At 47.7% G+C, this 19916-nt stretch overlaps 1 protein-coding gene across 1 annotated transcript in view; it reads right to left on the reverse strand.

The window, feature by feature from the left end:
- Positions 1-233: 233 nt before the first annotated feature.
- Positions 234-19916, reverse strand: part of alpk3a (alpha-kinase 3a) — a 48787-nt gene continuing 29104 nt past the window's right edge. The window contains exons 5-13 of the mRNA XM_078429843.1: positions 13937-15986; positions 9934-10081; positions 9219-9346; positions 7462-7497; positions 5856-6130; positions 3650-3738; positions 3343-3560; positions 2248-2296; positions 234-669 (exon numbers count right to left, since the gene is read on the reverse strand). Of these exons, the coding sequence (XP_078285969.1) occupies positions 234-669; positions 2248-2296; positions 3343-3560; positions 3650-3738; positions 5856-6130; positions 7462-7497; positions 9219-9346; positions 9934-10081; positions 13937-15986 (3429 nt within the window). The remainder of the gene's footprint in view (positions 670-2247; positions 2297-3342; positions 3561-3649; positions 3739-5855; positions 6131-7461; positions 7498-9218; positions 9347-9933; positions 10082-13936; positions 15987-19916) is intronic.

Below are 19916 nucleotides of genomic sequence, written 5' to 3' on the forward strand. Positions count from 1 at the left end.
ACCCGATGGCACTTCTCAACGTTACCCACCAAGGGCCCAGACTGAGATGTTTGAACTCGTGTGACTTCTCCTGGATGGTCAGTACCATGGGGACATTATTGCAGATGACACTTAACTCTCTTTAGCTTCTTGTATCCCTCGTTTGACTCAAATCTTTCCAGATTATACAGTGGATTGTCAAAAACAAAAAGTGCTTGATGCCCTATCGCCGACTGATGGTTGCACCAACGAGTCTACCGAAGTTTCACAGTCTTGGGGATCTCCACCGTTTTGTGCTTCCCGGTTTCCTGGGAGTCCTCCGCACTGTCAGCCTTCGGGGTGATGTTGGGGTCCGCGGTGTTCTTCCGAGAAGCTTGTGGGCTTGTTAGGCCTTTGCGTGGGACTAGTGGACTGGTCTGTCCCTTCCGTTGGACTAGTGGACTGGTCTGGCCCTTCCTTTGGCTCTGAGGGCTAGCCTGGCCCTTCCTCTGCATCTGAGGGCTGGACTGGGCTGACTGAGCCTTCCTGCACACCGATGGGCTCTTGGATCCCTTGGGTTTATGCGGTTGGAGGCCGTCAACGTTCTTCAGTGGCTTCAGCCCCAACGCCTCACACAAGTGGTTGCACTGATGGGTGTCGGGAAACTCTTCAATGACGGAGGACAAACAATTTCCTGTTAGTCCCTGATACCTGCAAAAGGAAATCCAACTCAGTGAGGAGAAGCGATTTTAAAGAAGAAATAAAGACACAGAGTTGAGAACCTTCTTCAGACTGAAGAAGGGTCTCGACCCGAAACGTCACCTAGTCCTTTTCTCCAGAGATGCTGTCTGACCCGTTGAGTTACTCCAGCTGTTTGTGTCTATCTGCGGTTTAAACCAACATCTGTAGTTCCCTCCTACACATAAAGACACAGAGTGCTGGAGTAACTCGACGGGTCAGGTAGCATTCCTTAGAGAATGTGGTTTAGATCAGAACACTAGTCTGAAAAAGCATCCCTACCTCGACAGAAATAAAATAAACTGAAAGTTTCCTATCCCCCGACAAAGTGAGGGTCTATCTTTGAGATGCTTCCCGACCTGAAATGTCACCTATCTATGTTCTCAAGAGACACTGCCTGACCCGCAGAGTTACTCCAGCACTTTGCATCTTTTTTTTTTTTTGCCCAACATCAGCAGTTCCTTATTTCTCCAAATGTTTTGAAATGCTGGACGGATGCTGAAGGATGTTTCCAGCTCTCGAAAATAAGCAGTAAAAATAAGATAAGGATTAATAATTCCAACAGAAATTCAGAAGAGACATCTTTATCCAACATACGACTATAAAGGACACATAGTGCTGGAAAATCTCAGCGGGTCAGGCAGCATCTCTGGAGAACATGGATTGGTGATGCTTTGGGTCGAGACCCTTCTTTTCTTCCTGTCGGAGGAAGGGTCTTGACCTGAAAATGTCTCAGGTACATGTGACAATAAAACACTCTTGTCTCTAGGAGTAGTTTAGTTTAGTTTATGGGAACAGGCCCTTCGGCCCACCAAGTCCGCACTGACCAGCGATCCCGGCACATTAACACTATCGTACACACACGAGGGACAATTTACACTTATACCAAGCCAATTGACCTACAAACCTGTACGTCTTTGGAGTGTGGGAGGAAACCGAAGAACTCGGAGAAAACCCACGCAGGTCACGGGGAGAACGTACAAACTCCGTACAGACAGCACCCGGGTCTCTGGCGCTGTCAGGCAGCAACTCTACCGCTGCACCACCTTGACTTGAAAGAAACTGCGATGACTCTGAATACAATGGCACAGCGGTAGAGTTGCTGCCTTACAGCGAATGCAGCGCCGGAGACTCAGGTTCGATCCTGACTACGGGTGCTGTAGTGTACGGAGTTTGTACGTTCTCCCCGTGACCTGCGTGGGTTTTCTCTGAGATCTTCGGTTTCCTCCCACACTCCAAAGACTTACAGGTTTGTAGGTTAATTGGCTGGGCAAATGTAAAAAATGTCCCTAGTGGGTGTAGGATAGTGTTAATGTGCGGGGATCGCTGGGTGGCTTGGACCCGGTGGGCCGAAGGGCCTGTTTCTGCGCTGTATCTCTCTAAATCTAAAATCTAATTTTCCAATTCTCTCCGGCTAAAGAACTGGTTGTATTGCTGTTTGAAAAGGGAGGTAGGGAACAAAACCATGCATTTCATGGTGAGGGGTGGGGTTGATAGATGGTTTGGTACAAATTGTTGGTCTGACCTGGACGAATGATAACCTTGACTTACCCTTTGGAATTAGTAGCGATCTGCACACCAGTGATCTTCAGTCCCACCCCTGTGTAGAGAAAAAGAAAATAGTTTAATGAGCCACCAGGTAGTTTCTGAAGACTAACTTGTGTCACTATTCTGGCCTAATCAGGGGTGCAGTGGGCTGCCGGAACTCACTGGAACGCTGCTCCGGCACCTCTGTAAAAAAAAAAAACCCAAAATAATCAGCGGTAGATTTTAACTAGCGGGGAATTTACCAGCAGCCACTCCTCCGGCACCTACAAAATTACCACTGCAACACTGGGCCAAATGTGGGGTGCAGCAGAGGTTTGTAGAGTTAGTCAGTGTGAATCTCATTCAATGTGCGTTGCAACACCTGAATATAGCTCCCATTGTTTAGTTTAGTTCAGTTTAGTTTAGAGATACAGCACAGAAACAGTCCGAGTCCTCACTGACCACCAACCCCGCACACGAACACTATCCTACACACGAGGGACAATTTGCAATTTTTACTGAAGCCAATTAACCTGCATTCCTGCACGTCTTTGGAGTGTGGGAGGAGACCAGAGCACCCATGTGAACACAGAGAGAACCTACGAGCGCCCGTAGTCGGGATCGAACCTGGGTCTCCGGTGCTGTAAGGCAGCAACTCTACCGCTGTGCCACGCTAAATAAAGTCTGAAGTTAATTATGACCTAGGGGTGCCAACTATCTCACTCCCAAAATAAGCCACAAGGTGACGTCACCGCCCCGCACCACACGTGGCCTCACCCAGCCAGCGGCCACATGCTCCCGCTCCACCAAAGGCGGCCGCCCGGGACGGGAGGCGGGTTGCCATGCAACCTCCATTAGGCGAACACACTCGGCCCCGCTCCCGAAACACACTCCGTTATCCTACACTGTCCGGGCCCCGCGCCTACAGTGTCTGGGCCTACAGCGGCTCCCAGGCCTACAACAGCCCCCGGGCCTCCAGCGTCCGGGCCTACAGCGCCCCCCCCCTTCCCGGGCCTAATACAGGACAAGGCCGGTCCCGTACGGGATAAACCAATTTAGCCCAAAATATGGGATGTCCCGGCTAATACGGGACAGTTGGCAACCCCATTATGACCCTACCTTGCAGGTCAGTTACCAGCACGTTGCAGTTAGTCCATTGGTAAATCCAGTGTTGAAAGGTGTGACACTTCTGCATGACCTCAGAGCCGCTCTCACCCACCAGATTCTTGCTCTTGTCCTCCATTGCATACTTCACAAACTGCCCCATCAAGTCCCTCTCTATGGTTGCGTAGGGTATGTTGTTGCCAGGGCGATAGAGCAAGTGCAGGGGAATTATCCTGGGAGCACAGATGCAGGTCATTCACAAACAGCCACAGCTTTGAAAAATCAAGATGAATAAACGACAAATACCCATCAGGACACTTACTCTGGCACGGGTCCAAACCCATCCACTGCACGGGTCTCAGCGGCAAATATTTTACTGTATTCTCTCACTGTATTTTGAAGCTTACATTCCTGTAAATTAAAAGATAAAATTAGTAACTTTAAAACAAAATCAAACGTTACCATTTTCACCTACATTGGATCAGAAAGGTTGAGAGAGGTACTAGACCAAGTGGACCAGTTGGGCCCAAACCTCTCCTGCATTGGTGCAGCACCCTTTCCTCCCCCACTCCCCTCTCCCACTCCCTTACTTTTCTCCAGAGATGCTGCCTGACCCGCTGAGTTACTCCAGCTTTTTGTGTCTATCTTCAATATAAATTCTCCCTTGTGTGTAAGATAGTGTAAATGTGCGGGGATCGCTGGTTGGCAAGGACTCGTGGGCTAAAGGGCCTGTTTCTGCGCTGTATCGTCCCGTCAACGGAATATTAGAAGCCCCCGACCGCGGGAGAACAAAGAATGGAAGAGATTGAATGTTTTTTCGCCTACCATCACAGAGGAATGTGGAGGAGTCACTGTGGTGGATGTTCATGTTCAAATATATTTTGTGCGTTTTGTTGCTTTTTATTGGTATGACTGTATGGCAAATGAAATTCCTCGTATTGCAAAACATACTTGGCTAATAAAGTATGATTATGATCTCTAAACTATCATTAGAATCACAACCAAATCTACTGGCATCATAATCATACTTTATTAGCCAAGTATGTTTTGCAACATACGAGGAATTTCACTTGCCATACAGTCATACCAATAAAAAACAACAAAACACACAATGCCTGGGACCATTATTGGGAGATGGACACGTTTTGTATTGTCTACTGGTTGTGACTCTTTGCATGCAGACCCCAGAGGACGTTGTATTATCATCCAATACCGCATGGAACAGGCCCTTGGCCCACTGAGCCCAAGCCGACCAGCGGTCACCCGTACACTAATTCTAATCTACATGCTAGGGACAATTTACAGAGGCCAAGTGCAAATACATACAAATACAAAAAGTTTCATAGTTCGTTTAAATTTCCTCTACACCAACTCATCAAGGATGATTGGAAAGTAGGGAAAGCCATCCATCGGTATATTGCAATAGAATACAGTCTGATATCATAGAATCACGGAACAGTAAGGCTCAGGAACAGGCCCTTCGACCCACAATGTCTGTGACGAACATGATGCAAGATAAATTCATCTGTTGGCATGTGATAGAGTGGTTGTGGAGACGATGTTTCCAATAGTGGGGGAAAATAACTGCAGATGCTGGTACTAATCGAAGGTATCACAAAATGCTGGTGTAACTCAGCAGGTCAGGCAGCATCTCAGGAGAGAAGGAATGGGTGACGTTTCGGGTCGAGACCCTTCTTCAGACTGGGGTCTAAAGTCGGGTCTCGACTCGAAACGTCACCCATTCCTTCTCTCCTGAGATGCTGCCTGACCCGCTGAGTTACTCCAGCATTTTGTGATACTTTCCAATAGTGGGAGACTCTAGAACCAGAGGGCACAGCTTCAGAATAAAAGGACGTACCTTCAGAATGGAGATGGGGAGGAGTTTCTTAAGACAGAGAGTGGTGAATCTGTGGAATTCATTGCCACAGATGGCTGTGGAGGCCAAGTTATTGGATATTTCTAAAGCAGACATTATTGATAAGTAAGGACATCAAAGGGTACAGAGAGAAGGCAGGAGAATGGGTTTGAGAGGGAAAAATTGATCAGCCATGATTGAATGGCGGAGTAGACTTGATGGGCCGAATGGCCTAATTCTGCTTCCATGTCATATGATATTATGGTCTTATGATCCCTATCCATCCGTTCTCTGCATATCAATGTGCCCATTTAAAAGTCACTATCGTATCTGACTCCAAAACCACCCCTGGCAGTGTGTTTTAGTTTAGTTTAGTTTAGAGATACAATGTGGAAACAGGCCCTTTGTCCCACCGAGTCTGCGCCAACCAGCGAACCCCTTCCACTAGCACTATCCTACGCACTAGGGACAATTTATCATTTTACAGAAGCCAATTAAACTACAAACTTGTACATCTTTGGAGTGTGGGCAGAAATCAAAGTTTGCGGAGAAAACCCACGCTGACAACAATGGCAGATTACTGGGGGCGTCTGTGGAACCCATCACCCTCTGTGGAATGAAAACCTGCCCCGCGCAATACAACAAACCACTTCTAACAAAGGGCATGGCTTACTTGCATCGTGAGATCATGGTTGCTTTCAACAAGTCCACCATCACGCTTGGTCCCATAAGAAATGTAGTTTTTCACTTTGACAATACAGGTGGCACCAGATTCGAATATGGGCTCCAGTCCGTAGATGACCTTCACCCGGCTTGCTTTACGGTGTAAACTGTCGCCGACGGAGAGCTCTGTGGTCATGATTCTGCCAAAGAGCTTGTTGCCCCAAAACCCCGTGTCCGTCAGTCCTTTGGTGATCGGCATGGGTGTCATCTCGATCTCCTCACCCACTGGAACACACACACACACACCCACCACAACACGGGTTACAAACAATGAGGATGTCAAAAGCCCGTCCGCGCTCTGAAATAGCAAACACTGTCAGACACTGATAGTAAAAACACAACTTTACTTCGCTAGTGGGAGTGGGAGAGTCACGGGTCCAGCTAATCACACAATCAGCACATTTCTGCACCGGTTCTTATTGTCTAGAACAGACTTGTTATTCTCTGCAGTACTACTTGGTATCGGCTCTTTCTCCTTTAGTCACAACACCCTCTGCAGTTCTGCAAAACAACCTGTTCTACTTTAGCTAGCAATTCTAAGTAACAGGCATGTGAGTGAGGTTAAAAAAAAGAAAAGTTCCGAGCGCTTACGCGAGATGTACGACGGGGGTCAAATATTTACACACAAAATTACCATTTTTTAGCCTCTTTTAGTGCATTTCAAAGTAAAAACAGACATTACAAAATAATGTGAATATGTCACTGTACACTAATAACATTTTGAAGTAAATTCGCACATTAATTGATAATCAGCCCAAAAAGGTGGTAATTTGCTTTTCTGCTGTGTTTTGTATTTTAACCCTGTCTTAATTAATTTAGTTATATTATCTTGCACTTAAATTTAATATTTACTCATTACAGTTCCACCACTGATTGTCTGGCATTCTTGGTTCCAGAGCTTTGCTGGTTTATCCAGCAGGCCAAGGAAGTCGGCTATGGGGATAGATGTGCTGGCTCCAGCTGGGCTGGAGTTCCAGAACCCCGGCCGCTGGTTGCAAATTCAACCCACCGATCGGCCGTGGAAGTCCCGATGAGGTCGAGATTGGCTGCCTTGCCCAGCCTAGGTGCCACATTTTAGTGGAGACTTCCAAGGCGCGGGGGATTTCTCGTGGAACCCCTAGTGACCTCTAGTGGCCGAATTGACAAATTGCCATGGAAGTCCCGATGAGGTCGAGATTGGCTGCTTTGCCCAGCCTAGGTGCGACATTTTCGGAAGACTTCTAGGGCGCGCGGGGGGGGATTTCTCGCGGTACCACTAGCGACCTCTAGCGGAACCTAGTGTTCATTACAAGTCTATACATCGTTTTTTCTTTTCTTTCTTTTTTTCGATCCGATTTCTCCGTTTATTTGGCAAATTGAAAAACGCGGAAACCATGCAAAAAGCGCGGAAAATGGATTAAAAAAACGCGGAAAATTCACATGCCAGATGTAGGTAAAGCAGGCTCACCACGTGCAACATGCAATCTGCACACATTAACTCTTAAACCCCCATCCTCTCTACAAGGACCCGCGATAAGGGGAAACATCAGTGGGACAATTCAAAGCTTGCACCTTACCTTCAATCTCTTCTCTTGAAATAAATCCAGTCAACACTAGAGCAACAAACAGTAAGATTTTAATATACATTAAACAAAACACAGGGCAACTGCTTAGATGGTGGTGACGAGAAAATGGAGTCTATTCATACCGAGCCTTTCAAGACTTTGGATCACTCCCAAGTGTTTTACTGCTACTGATGTATTAATGGAGTTAATACTCCACTCGCTGGAGTTTAGAAGGTTGAGGTGGGGACCTCATTGAAATGTACAGAATGATGAAAGGCATAGAGTGGATGTGGAGAGGATGTTTCCACTGGTGAGAAAGTCTAGGACCAGGGGTCATAGCCTCAGAATTAAAGGGCGCTCTTTTAGAATGGAGGTGAGGAGGAACTTCTTTAGCCAGAAGGTAGTTAATCTGTGGAATTCATCGCCACAGAGGGCTGTGGAGGCCGTCAGTGGATATTTCTAAGGCAGAGATAGACAAATTCTTGATCAGAACTAGTGCCAAGAGTTATGGGGAGAAGGCCGCAAAATGGGATTAGGAGGCAGAGATCAGCCATGATTGCATGGCGGAGTAGACTCGATGGGCTGGATGGCCTAATTCTACTCCTATAACTTGTGAACTTGTCAATTGAGTTTAGTTTATTGTCACGTGTACCGAGGTACAGTGCAAAGCTTTTGTTGCGTGCCAACCAGTCAGCAGAAAGACAATACATGATTACAATCGAGCCATTCACAGTGTACAGATACATGATAAAGGGAATAACGTGAATAATGTTTAGTGCAAGATAAAGTCCAGTAAAGTTCGATCAAAGATAGTCAGATGGACTCCAATGAGGTAGATCGTAGCTCAGGACTGCTCTCTAGTTTAGTTTAGTTTAGTTTAGTTAGAGATACAGCGCAGAAACAGGCCCTTCAGCCCACCGAGTCCGCACTGACCAGCAACCCTGCACATTAACACTACCCTACACACACCAGCGACAATTTTACATTTACACTGGGACAAACCTGTACGTCTTTGGAGTGTGGGACAAAACCAAAGATCTTGGAGAAAACCCACACAGGTCATAGAGAGAACGTACAAACACCATACAGACGAGCACCCATAGTCAGATTCAAACTCGCGTCTCTGGTGCTGTAGAGCAGTAGTTCTACCGTTTACTCCACCGTGCCGCCCAAGTTGTTGGTAGGATGGTTCAGTTGCCTGATAACTGCTGGGAAGAAACAGTGCCTGAATCTGAAGGTGTGCGTTTTCACACTTCTATACCTTCTGCCCGATGGGAGAGGGGAGAAGAGGGGGTGAGACTTGTCCCTGATTATACTGCTGGCCTTGCCGAGGCAGCGTGAGGTGTAAATGGAGTCAATGGAAGGGAAGTTGGTTTGTGGTGTAGGAAAGGCAACACCTATTTTCACCAGAGCAATGGTCTCACATACAGTTACACGATAAATACAATGTAGAACATAGAACAGTACAGAAGATGGACACAAAATGCTGGAGTGACTCAGCGGGACAGGCAGCATCTCTGGAGAGAAGGAATGGGTGACGTTTCGGGTTGACACCCTTCTTCAGCACAGGAAAGGGGCCCTGGATATCATGCCAACCAAACGTTTTTCATTGTATTTGGGCACACATGACATTAATAAACCAATACCAATACTGAATACCAGGTCTGAAGAAGGGTCTCGACCCAAAACGTCACCCATTCCTTCTCTCCAGAGATGCTGCCTGTCCCGCTGAGTTAATCCATCATTCTGTGTCTATCTCCAATACTTACTTTCACTGCTCAGCAGGAGATCCGTGGCATCCGAACCATACTCATTTTCCACCATGCATCTGTAAACGCCACAGTCCTTGGCTGAGGCTTTTACAATGGCCAACAACACTTGACTCTCATCGCCAGCGCTGGAAGAATCCAGGGAGGAAGAAATAACAAACATTAGCTGCGGATCTGGATCAGTGCAGTCCCTGCCATTACCACCCCCCCCCCACCCCCCCAGTTGGAAGGTGGTTTCTGACAGGAGTCCACTGCCAAGTGAGAGGCACGACATTTAAACATGTCTACAGCGTTTCCCAGATGAAACCAAAGGTAGTAGAGGAACATGATGGATCACTTCGTTGAAATCGCCTATACTGAAGTGTAGTACGCAAAGGAGCGTAACATCCGCCATTTTAGTAGGCAAAACCCGCCGTTCGCTATGCCTCTCGCGGTGTTTTGGGGGAACAATATGTGTGATGATACCATTAAAATGCAGAATATATCTCATCTATCAATTCAGATTTTTGTTATTTTTCTTTTAAAATGTTTCTGCAAGTTTCGGCCTACTAAAATGACATCATGACATACTACAGTTTTTAGGGTTGAGTGGTCTATCTTGTTCCTCTAGTATCTTTGGGTGTAACTGCAATAAGGGGTTGATCCACTTGGAACAAGCAAGCAAAGTATATAACGCTGGGTGCCCGGAGCAGGGAAAAAAGCTGGTGGCGCCTACCTTCGCTTCAGCTTGTTCAAGTGTAGTCCATCCTTGTCCCATCTGATGGTGGAGTCACTCAGCACATTAAAGAACTGGCACCACAGCTTCAGGTTCCCGGAAGCATCGGGAAATTGCTCAGCTCTAATCTTCCGAATGACTTGTGGAGCTGAAGGCGGCAAAATATGAAGGTTGGTCACAGGGTGGCACATCGGTGAATGGTGGCCATTAACCCTTCAGCAAATGGTGGCCATTAGCCCTTCAGCAAATGGTAGCCATTACACAGCAGCAAATGGTGGCCATTAGCCCTTCAGCAAATGGTGGCCATTAGCCCTTCAGCAAATGGTGGCCATTAGCCCTTCAGCAAATGGTGGCCATTAGCCCTTCAGCAAATGGTGGCCATTAGCCCTTCAGCAAATGGTGGCCATTAGCACGTCAGCAAATGGTGGCCATTAGCCCTTCAGCAAATGGAGGCCATTAGCCCTTCAGCAAATGGTGGCCATTAGCCCTTCAGCAAATGGTGGCCATTAGCCCTTCAGCAAATGGTGGCCATTACACAGCAGCAAATGGTGGCCGTTGAGAAACCGATCCAACAGCTCATACCTCAAACTGGATATCACGGACATACATTGGACTCAATTCACTTCAAGAGCATGCAAGGGAGGAATTTACAAGAAGCCCCTCTGATCAGTGAGTTAAATAGTCCTTTCTTAAGTCGCAACCAAGCATTTTCCTTCTAGTCCAGCTCGTAACGTTCATAACCCTAACCCTAATGCACAGCGGCAGCGTGTTCGCCCGCCCCGGATCGCGGGGCTTGGGTCGGCCCGCTGCGGACCGTCCGGCGCGGCCTGCAACCACAACAACCTGACCACGGGAGAAGACGGCAGGGGAAGGGAAAAGACATTGTGGCCTTCCATCACAGTGAGGAGAGGACTGGAGGAGACTCACTGTGATGGATGTTTCTTTTTTTGTGTGTTTTTGGGGTTGTGTAATTTGCCTATTTTAATGCTTTATTGTGTAATCTGCCTAATTTAATGCTTTTATTGTTGGACTGTGTGTGGGTGACTGAATTTCGTTTAAAAAAATCGTTTTTTTGGATGACAAATAAAGCTATCTTGAATCTTGAATCTCTCTTGAATAAGAGAGAGAAACAAGTTTTTTCTTGATGAGAAAAAGCTTTTTCACCCAGAATTTGTGGGATTCTCTGCCACAGAAGGCAGTGGAGGCCAATTCACTGGATGAATTTAAAAGAGAGTTAGACAGAGCTCTAAGGGCTAGCGGAATCAAGGGAAATGGGGAGAAGGCAGGCACAGGTTACTGATTGTAGATGATCAGCCATGATCACAATGAATGGCGGTGCTAGCTCGAAGGGCCAAATGGCCTCCCCCTGCACCTATTTTCTATGTTTCTATGTAAACAGAATTAGGCCATCAAGTCTACTCCCCCATTCAATCATGGCTGATCTATCATTCCCTCGGAACAGACCCTTCAGCACACCGTGTCCACACCGACCATCGATCACCCGTTCACACGAGTTCCTCGTTCACTACACATTAGGGGTAATTCACAGAGGGCCAAATAAGTTCCAACCCCATACGTCTTTCGGGGTGTGGGGGGAAACCGGATCACCCGGAGGAAACCCACGCAGTCACAGGGAGAACATGCAAAGGCAGCATCATGGATCAGAATGGAACCCGGGTCCCTGGCGCTGTGAGGCAGCAGCAATACCTGCTGCGTTACTGTGCTGCCCCTTGTGTTTTGTTTGCGATTCTAGCATTTGCAATCTCCAAAATCTCCATCTGTCCAGATACCTTTTAAACTGTTCAGTGCCATCCCCTGGGATACTTGGGTCATGGCCAACAGGAAAATAAAGTTTGACAGTGCACTGGCTGTACATTGTTATTGCATCAGCCTCCATAACCTCCTCTGGCAACTCCCTCCAGAAAACCATCAATTTCTGAGTGGGAGAACATACTCCTCAGATCTCATTTTAATCTCTCCCCTCTCACCTGAAACCTGCATCCTCCAGTTCCAGCCTCCCCTGTCCTGCGGGAAAGACTGACTATTTATCCCATCAACCCCCCTCATCACTTTATAAACATCCGCAAGATCACATCATAGCCTCGTGTATCCCAAAGAGAATTAACCCAGTCTCTCGTAGTCATAGAGTGATACAGTGTGGAAACAGGCCCTTTGGCCATATCCCTCCAAACCTATTCTATCTATGTATCTGTCTAACTGTTTCTTAAACATGGGATAGTCCCAGTCTCAACTACCTCCTTTGGCAGCTCATTCCATACACCCACCACCCTCTGTCGAAAAAGATACCCTCGGATTCCTATTAAATCTTTTATCCTTCACCTTGAACCTATGTCCTCTGGTCCTCGATTCCCCCACTCTGGGTAAAAGACTGTGCATCTACCCGATCTATTCCTCTCCTTATATCTACAGTACATCTCTCCATTCCAGCCAACATCCTGCTGAAGATAGATACAAAGTGCTGGAGTAACTCAGCGGGTCAGGCATCTGTGGAGAAAAAGGATGGGCGATGTTTCGACTCTGGAGAAGGATAGCGACCCGAAACGTCACCCGTCCTATTTATCCAGAGATGCTGACTGCTGGGTTACTCCAGCACTTTGTGTCTATCTTTGGTTCAAATCAGCATCTGCCTTCCTAAACATCCTGGTGAATCTCTTCTGCACTCTCTCTATTGCTACCAGTTCCTTCCTGTTTGGCAATCAGAACTATGCAAAATTCTCCAAGTTCAGTCCGACCAATGTTTTATACAACTTCAACATGAAGTTCCCAACTCAACGCTTCAGCCTAGAAAGGCAAGCATATCAAATGACTTGTGTAAGAAGGAACTGCAGATGCTGGTTTAAACCGAAGATAGGCGCAAAATGACAGAAAATGACAGAACACCATCACAACCTACCACTTCAGTTTAAAACCGTGTTTCAGATATAATGAATAAAGTACGTGGTATCTTCGGCCTGCTGCTTTAAGGAGTTCTCTTTGCAATGGTCTTTATCTAACAACACAAAACAATGGTGGATCCTTGGGATTAAATGGAAGTTGCACCTGAACTGTGCATGTGGGAAAGCCACAAAATGTTGGAGTAACTCAACGGGACAGGCAGCATCTCTGGAGAGAAGGAATGGGTGATGTTTCAGGTCATGAAAACAAGACCCAAATCGAGAAGGTATGAAAGCAAGACATCAAAGGGGATGGAGATCAAGGAAAATGTAGAATAGATTATCGTTAGATAGGAGAAGGTGACAACAAAGCAATCAGAGTTGGAATGTAACCGGGGACAGTCAGAGTGGTCGGAGAACTGGGAAGCGAGAGGGATGGAGAGAGAGAAAAAGCAAGGGTTACAGGAGTCAATGTTCATACCACTAGGGTATAAGCTGCCCAAGCGAAATATGAGGTGCTGTTCCTCCAATTTGCGCTGGGCCTCACTCTGACAATGGAGGAGGCCAGGAAACAGAAAGGTCAGTGTGGGAATGGGAGGGGGAGTTGAAGTGTTTAGCAACCGGGAGATCAGGTAGGTTGAGGCGGACTGAGTAGAGGTGTTCAGCGAAACAATCACCACACCTCTTCACTCCCCTATCCTCCTGTGTCACCACTTTCAGGGAGCTGTGGAACACCTTGTGCCTTAACCTTCTGGTCCAAACTACCACTTGGGACCTTGTCACAAGTCTAACTAGAGTCCATGGAAAATTAAGCCGAGTTTGGCCATTGTGGGGCTCTGTTTGTCCATAAGTGAAAGGAGCAGAATAAGACCATTCGGCCCATCAAGTCTACTCCACCATTCAATCATGGCTGATCTATCTCTCCCTCTTAACCCCATTCTCCTGCCTTCTCCCCTTAACCCCTGACACCCGTACTAATCAACAATCTATCTATATCTCCCTTAAAAATATCCATTGACTTGGCCTGCACAGCCGTTTGTGGCAGTGAATTCCGCTCTGTTTGATAAAGGGTCCTTGTTATTCCGAGTAAAGTGGTAGTACCCTCCCACCTTTGAAGAGGTTCTTGGCTGACTTGGCATCCTCTGTTTTCGCCCCACTTTTGCCAGGGTCCACGGAACTCTCGACTTTGTCTGCAGGCTCCTCGTACAGCTTGGGCACTTCCAGCGTGGACATCTTGCGCGCTGTCGAAGGGGATCGCCTCTCCAGAGGCGCACTCTGCTGCACCGCGGGGGCCTGCAACAGTGCCGCGCTTCTCATGAGCGCCAATGGGAACCGGACCGGCTCCTCTTCGACGTGGCTGACATCTCCCTCTTTCTTCGGGTGCGCCGGCAAGGCAGGCAGGTCGGACGCCAGCGCTTCAGAGTCCTCCACTTGTTTGGACCTGGGTAAGAAGATCTTGCGGCGGGCACCGGAGGCGAGTTCCGCCGGCGTGGCGGACGGGATGGCGGGCAGAGCTTCGCTGAGCTTCATCTTGGCATTGGAGCCTTGCTCAGGTGGGGCTTCTTTCTTCATTGCCTCGGTATCCTCCACGCTCCCCTTCACCGCGCTCTTAAATGTTACGTTGTCCACCACGATGGATGGCACGTGGCTTATTTCCAGCCGCACATCTGAGGTCATCTTTGTGAGCTGCGAAACACCTACATCGTCAGTACTTGGTCTTGGAGCAGGTACCGTTCCATCACTGGGAACCAATGTCACTTGCAACAGCTTAGACTTGTCTCCGCTAATTTCAACTGCACTATTTCTTTCTTCTGCTTCGTCTACCAGACTCTTGTGTGTGGTTAAGTCCATTTTGCTTTTACTCACGCTATTTTGCTCTTCCTCTGGACCTTCGGGGCTCTTGACGTGCAAGCTTGCTGGAGAAGATACCATTCCAAGCCTTGGAAGACTTAATGCCTCCATTTGACTTGGTTGAGTGTACGTTTCCAATGGCATCTCTAGGGCATCTGTCGGGTGAAGAGGTGTCTCGGGATCACCTGCATCCACCTCATCCGCAGTACCACCATCTTCAAGGGTGGTCCAGGAAGCAACGTTAGAGAGGGGAGCACTTGTCTTTGATGATGGCGGCACAACGATAGCGGTGTCCACGTTAGATTCTTCCACGTTAGTCAATAGTGACCTAATGATGAATTCAACGGCGTCAACATCTACCTCTCCTGGTGGCGCATCCAATGCACGGTCTTCTTCGGTAAGATGGTGATCTTCAGTGCTGGCTGGAAGCACGTTTGCCGAAGTTGGGGAAACCTTTGACTCCAACGACAACTCCTGGCCAGTGGCTGGGAATTCAGATGTATCTGGACGTTCCTTAGTTTTGTGCAACACGCCCTTGTCTGAGTGTAGATCAGGAACAGGCAGGTCATCGGTTGGTGCTTCTGGTTTTCCCACTCCGGTGACATGTTTTTCACCCAACAGAAAACTGGGTAGTTTTAAGTACGACAGAAACTTTTCCACCAAGATTGTGCCAAAACCATCGGCGGATACGTGGGCCTGCTCCTCCTCCTTGGGTCCCGCTTCCTTCTCCTCATCGACCCTCAACAGTTCGTCTTCGATCTCGGCCACCATTTCCTCAGTGACTTTCTCATTCTCGACACTCACCTCGCGAGAAACCTCTACCACCACAGGAACTTCCGAACCAGTGGATGGAGCATCAGGCTGAGAACCTGTGGTGACTTGTTGGCCTGGTATCTCCTCTACATCTAGAGACACTTCATCTACAAGTATCATCTTCTCTCGGGAAGTTTGAGGGAGATCAACGATTTGGGGGCTATCAGCAGGTGGTGTGGTGGAGATTTCCATTGCTTTAATATCGGTTGTGAGGTCTTGCTGGTGGACAGTCTGGTGTATCCTTCCAGCCACTGGGCGAGCCTCCTCACCACTCTGAGGTGGTGATGTGCCTTCACTGCGGCAGTCCCTCAGCTCTGCCACCGTCTCCCCAGAGACCAAGGTGACTGGGACGGGCGACGCGCCCGGGATGTCCGTTTGCTCGGAGCTGCTGGGGATGTCCAGTTTCTCCCACTCGTCGCTGCAGGCGCCAACGCTGTTCACCTTCTCCAAGACGGGGGAACCATCAGGTTCTGCCTCTTGCCTCAGCCCCACGGCCTGGAAAACACAAGCAGAAGAGACGGACCTTTAAATACGGATCAAAAGTCTTGCCAAAAGAGTTCAGCTATTTGTGGCTTCATTTGCTTGGGAGAAGGAGCTCATAAAGATTGTTAATCGTGTGTGGGTTGAAAAAAGACACAAAGTGCTGGAGTAACTCAACGGTTCAGGCAGCATCTCTGGAGAACATTAATAGGTGACGTTTCTGGTCAGGACCTTTCTTCAGACACCTCCTCCAGGCCACCAGTCAGAAGAAGGTTCCCGACCCGAAATGTCACCCGAAAGGTCACCGGGGGCCATCCATGTTCTCCAGAGCTGCTGCCTGTCCCACTGAGTTACTGGGCAAAGTCTGGGAGCAGTTCGATTCAGTAAGTTGTAGACATGGACACAACACGGGAGCTTCGACCGCCCCGACACAGGAGCTTCGATCACCCTGATGCGGGGGCTTCGATCGCCAGCTGCGGATGGTTCGACTGCCCCGAACGCTAGGGTTGCCAACTGTCCCGTATTAGCCTGGACATCCCGTATATTAGGCTAAAATGGTTTGTCCCGTAAGGGACCGCCCTTGACCTGTATTAGGCCCGGGGGGCACTGTAGGCCCGGACACTGTAGGCCTGGACAGTGTAAGCCCGGACAGTGTTATTCCAGCATTGTGTGTGAGCATGGCTGATCTATCTTTCCCTTTTAACCCCATTCTCCTGCCTTCTCCCCATAACTTTTGAACCATAAATCAAGAATCTGATATTGATGCGCCTCATGATTACAGTTATCCTTCCAGCTCAGCTTCAGGGAAAATGGACCCAGCCTCTCCTTATCACTCAAATCTTCCATACCCGATAATATCTGCAGAAGGGTCTCGACCCGAAACGTCACCAATTTCTTATCTCCAGAGATGCTGCCTGACCCACTGCACCAAACTAACTTTTGTCAGAATTAGTGGCTAAACCTTTATACGCATCAGGCTTCCACAAAACAGAGAGTTGGAGTAACTTTGGTTGATGGAGGAAGGCTGGCTGGGAGCCAGGGACAACTCCCAACAGCTTAACACGGCAGTACCAGAGGATCAGCTATCTCACAGTAGAGGGCAGATAAAGCTTCCATCAAAAACAACTGCGTTTGACGAGGGAGATCGAGAGTTTGATTATCATTTGAAGCTGCCTTATCAGGGTGTTAGGGATTACATGCTTTATAAATGATGTTCTGGTATTTTATTTCATTCACATGCTTAACTATAATGTTTTATTCTTAATGTTTTAATGTTTTATGCTTTATTCTTAATTGTTTACTGTGTGTTCGTGTTGTTACTTGCGAGCTGATCACCAAGGCACATTCCTTATATGTGTACATACTTGGCCAATAAACTTATTCACTGTTCAATGTTCGTCCCAATTCATAGATGAGCAGGTTTGTGTCTCTGTGTTAAAAAACAATATGTATCTGAGTAAGTTTTGGTTAGTTTAGAGGTGCGGTGGAGAAATAGGCCCTTCGGCCCACAGGGTCCGTGCCGACCAGCGATCTCTGCCCATTAACACTATCCTACACACGCGAGGGACAATTTACATTTATACCAATCCAATTAACCTAGTAACCTGTGAGGAAACCGAAGGTCTCAGAGAGAATGCACGCAGGTCATGGGGAGAACATGCAAACTCCGTACAGACAGCACACTTAGTCGGGATCGAACCCGGGTCTGCGTCGCTGCAAGCGCTGTAAGGCAGCAACTCTACTGCTGTGCCACCGTGCACATTTAAAATGTCCCCACAGCACTTCTAAACTGAGGACAAAAAACAGCTGTAACCAGGACACAGTGTTAGATTATTCAGCGAGCCCACAGTAAGATTCATTCCAATCATAAACCCCAGGAATACTTGAAAGAGATACAGTAAAACTCTGATAACCTGCTACCTGACTATTCGGGAGGGGTGACTCGATAGAAGTATAAAATATTATGAGGGGCATAGACTGGATAAAGAGTCAGAACCTTATTCTCCAGGGTAGAAATGTCTAATAGTAGTTGGCATAGATATGGGATGAGAGGGGGAAGAGTTTAATGGAAATGTGTGAGGCAGGTTTTTTTACACAGAGAGTGGTGAGGGCCTGCAATGTACTGCCAAGGGTGGTGGTGGAGGCAGAAACAATAATGGCATTTTAGAGGCTTTTGGGCAGGCAAAGAATGCAGGGACGTGGATCATGTACAGGCAGATGAGATCAGTTTAAGATCTAATTTCCTAACATCACAAAGTTAGAAAGCAGGGCGGCACGATGGCATAATGATAGAGCTACTGCCTTGCAGCGCCGGAGACCTGGGTTCGATCCCGACTATGGGTGCTGTCTGTACGGAGTTTGTACGTTCGCCCTGTGTGGGTTTTCTCCAAGACCTTCGGTTTCCTCCCACATTCCAAAGACGTACAGGTTTGTATGTTAATTGGCTTGGCATAAATGTAAAATTGTCCCCAGTGTGTGTAGGATAGTGTTAGTGCGCGGGGATCACTGGTCGTTGCGGACACGGTGGGCCGAAAGGCCTGTTTCCGCGCTGTATCTCTAAACTAAACAAAGTATTAAAGCAAACTGGGAAAAGCTGTAATCTGTGCACTGTGGACGGCTTGATTGTAATCAAGTATAGTCTTTGTAGCTGACTGGATAGCATGCAATAAAAAGCTTTTCACTGTACGTCAGTATATGTGGCAACAATAAACTAAACTAAACTCTTTCAAAAGTGCACAAGGCCAATCAATCAATACATTGTTGTCACAGCAACCGGGAAAAACTTAAGTTTGTCAAACTGTTTGCAATTATCCTGCAGAGGCCAAGGTGATCTCTTCCCACTGATTTGAGTTCAGTTTAGTTTTAGCTTAGAGATACAGCGTGTCAATAGGCCCTTCGGCCCACCGAGTGCTTACCGACCATCCATCACCCATTCACTCTAGTTCTATGTTATCCCACTTTTGCATGCTTCACGCTAGGGGATATTTACAGAAGCCAATTAATCTACAAGCCTGCACGTTTGGTTTTAGTTTAGTTTAGAGATACAGCGCGGAAACAGGACCTTTCAGCCCACAGGGTCCACGCCAACCAGCGATCCCCGCACATTAACACTATCCTACACACACTAGGGACAATTTTTACATTTACCAAGCCAATTAACCTAAATACCTGTACGTCTTTGGAGTGTGGGAGGTACCGAAGATCTCGGAGAAAACCCACACAGGTCACGGGGAGAAGGTACAAACTCCGTACAGACGGCACCCGTAGTCAGGATCGTGCCCGGGTCCCCGGCGTTGCATTCGCTGTAAGGCAGCAACTCTACCGCTGCGCCCGCCACCGTGCACGTCTTTGGAATGTGGGAGGAAACCGGAGCACCCGGAGGAAGCCCACGCGGTCACAGGGAGAACGTGCAAACTCCATAAAAACAGCACCCATAGTCAGGATTGAACCGGGTTTGCGGCGCTGTGAGGCAACAGGTGATCATTAAGTAGCTGGGTTGGGATCGTGTATTGTTGTTGACTGAATGAAAGATGCAATGGGTTTAGATGATTTCATGGCTATGAAGGATGTAGAAAGGATGCCTTCCTGACTACCAATTTACTTTCCTGACCATTGCTTTTCCTACATCGACTTATGAACTTATGAATACACAAAAATATAAATGTTTGTTAGAAATATGAAAATGAAATCAGCTCTTATCCAAGATGCCTTCATACATTTGGCAGTATATTTTGACCAGTAAAACAATGCACAAATCTAACTCATAAACATAATATGCAATTGAAAACTTTATTTAAAACTAGACCAAGTGGACCCGTTGGGCCCAAACCTCTCCTGCATTGGTGCAGCACCCTCTCCTTCCTCTCCTTCCCCTATTCCTCCCCCTCTCGACCTCCCTCCCGCCCACTCCCCCCATCCTCTCTCCTCCCTCCCCCTCCCTCATCC

This window comes from Rhinoraja longicauda, chromosome 38, assembly GCF_053455715.1.
Source record: "Rhinoraja longicauda isolate Sanriku21f chromosome 38, sRhiLon1.1, whole genome shotgun sequence".
NCBI classification, from domain to species: Eukaryota; Metazoa; Chordata; class Chondrichthyes; order Rajiformes; family Arhynchobatidae; genus Rhinoraja; species Rhinoraja longicauda.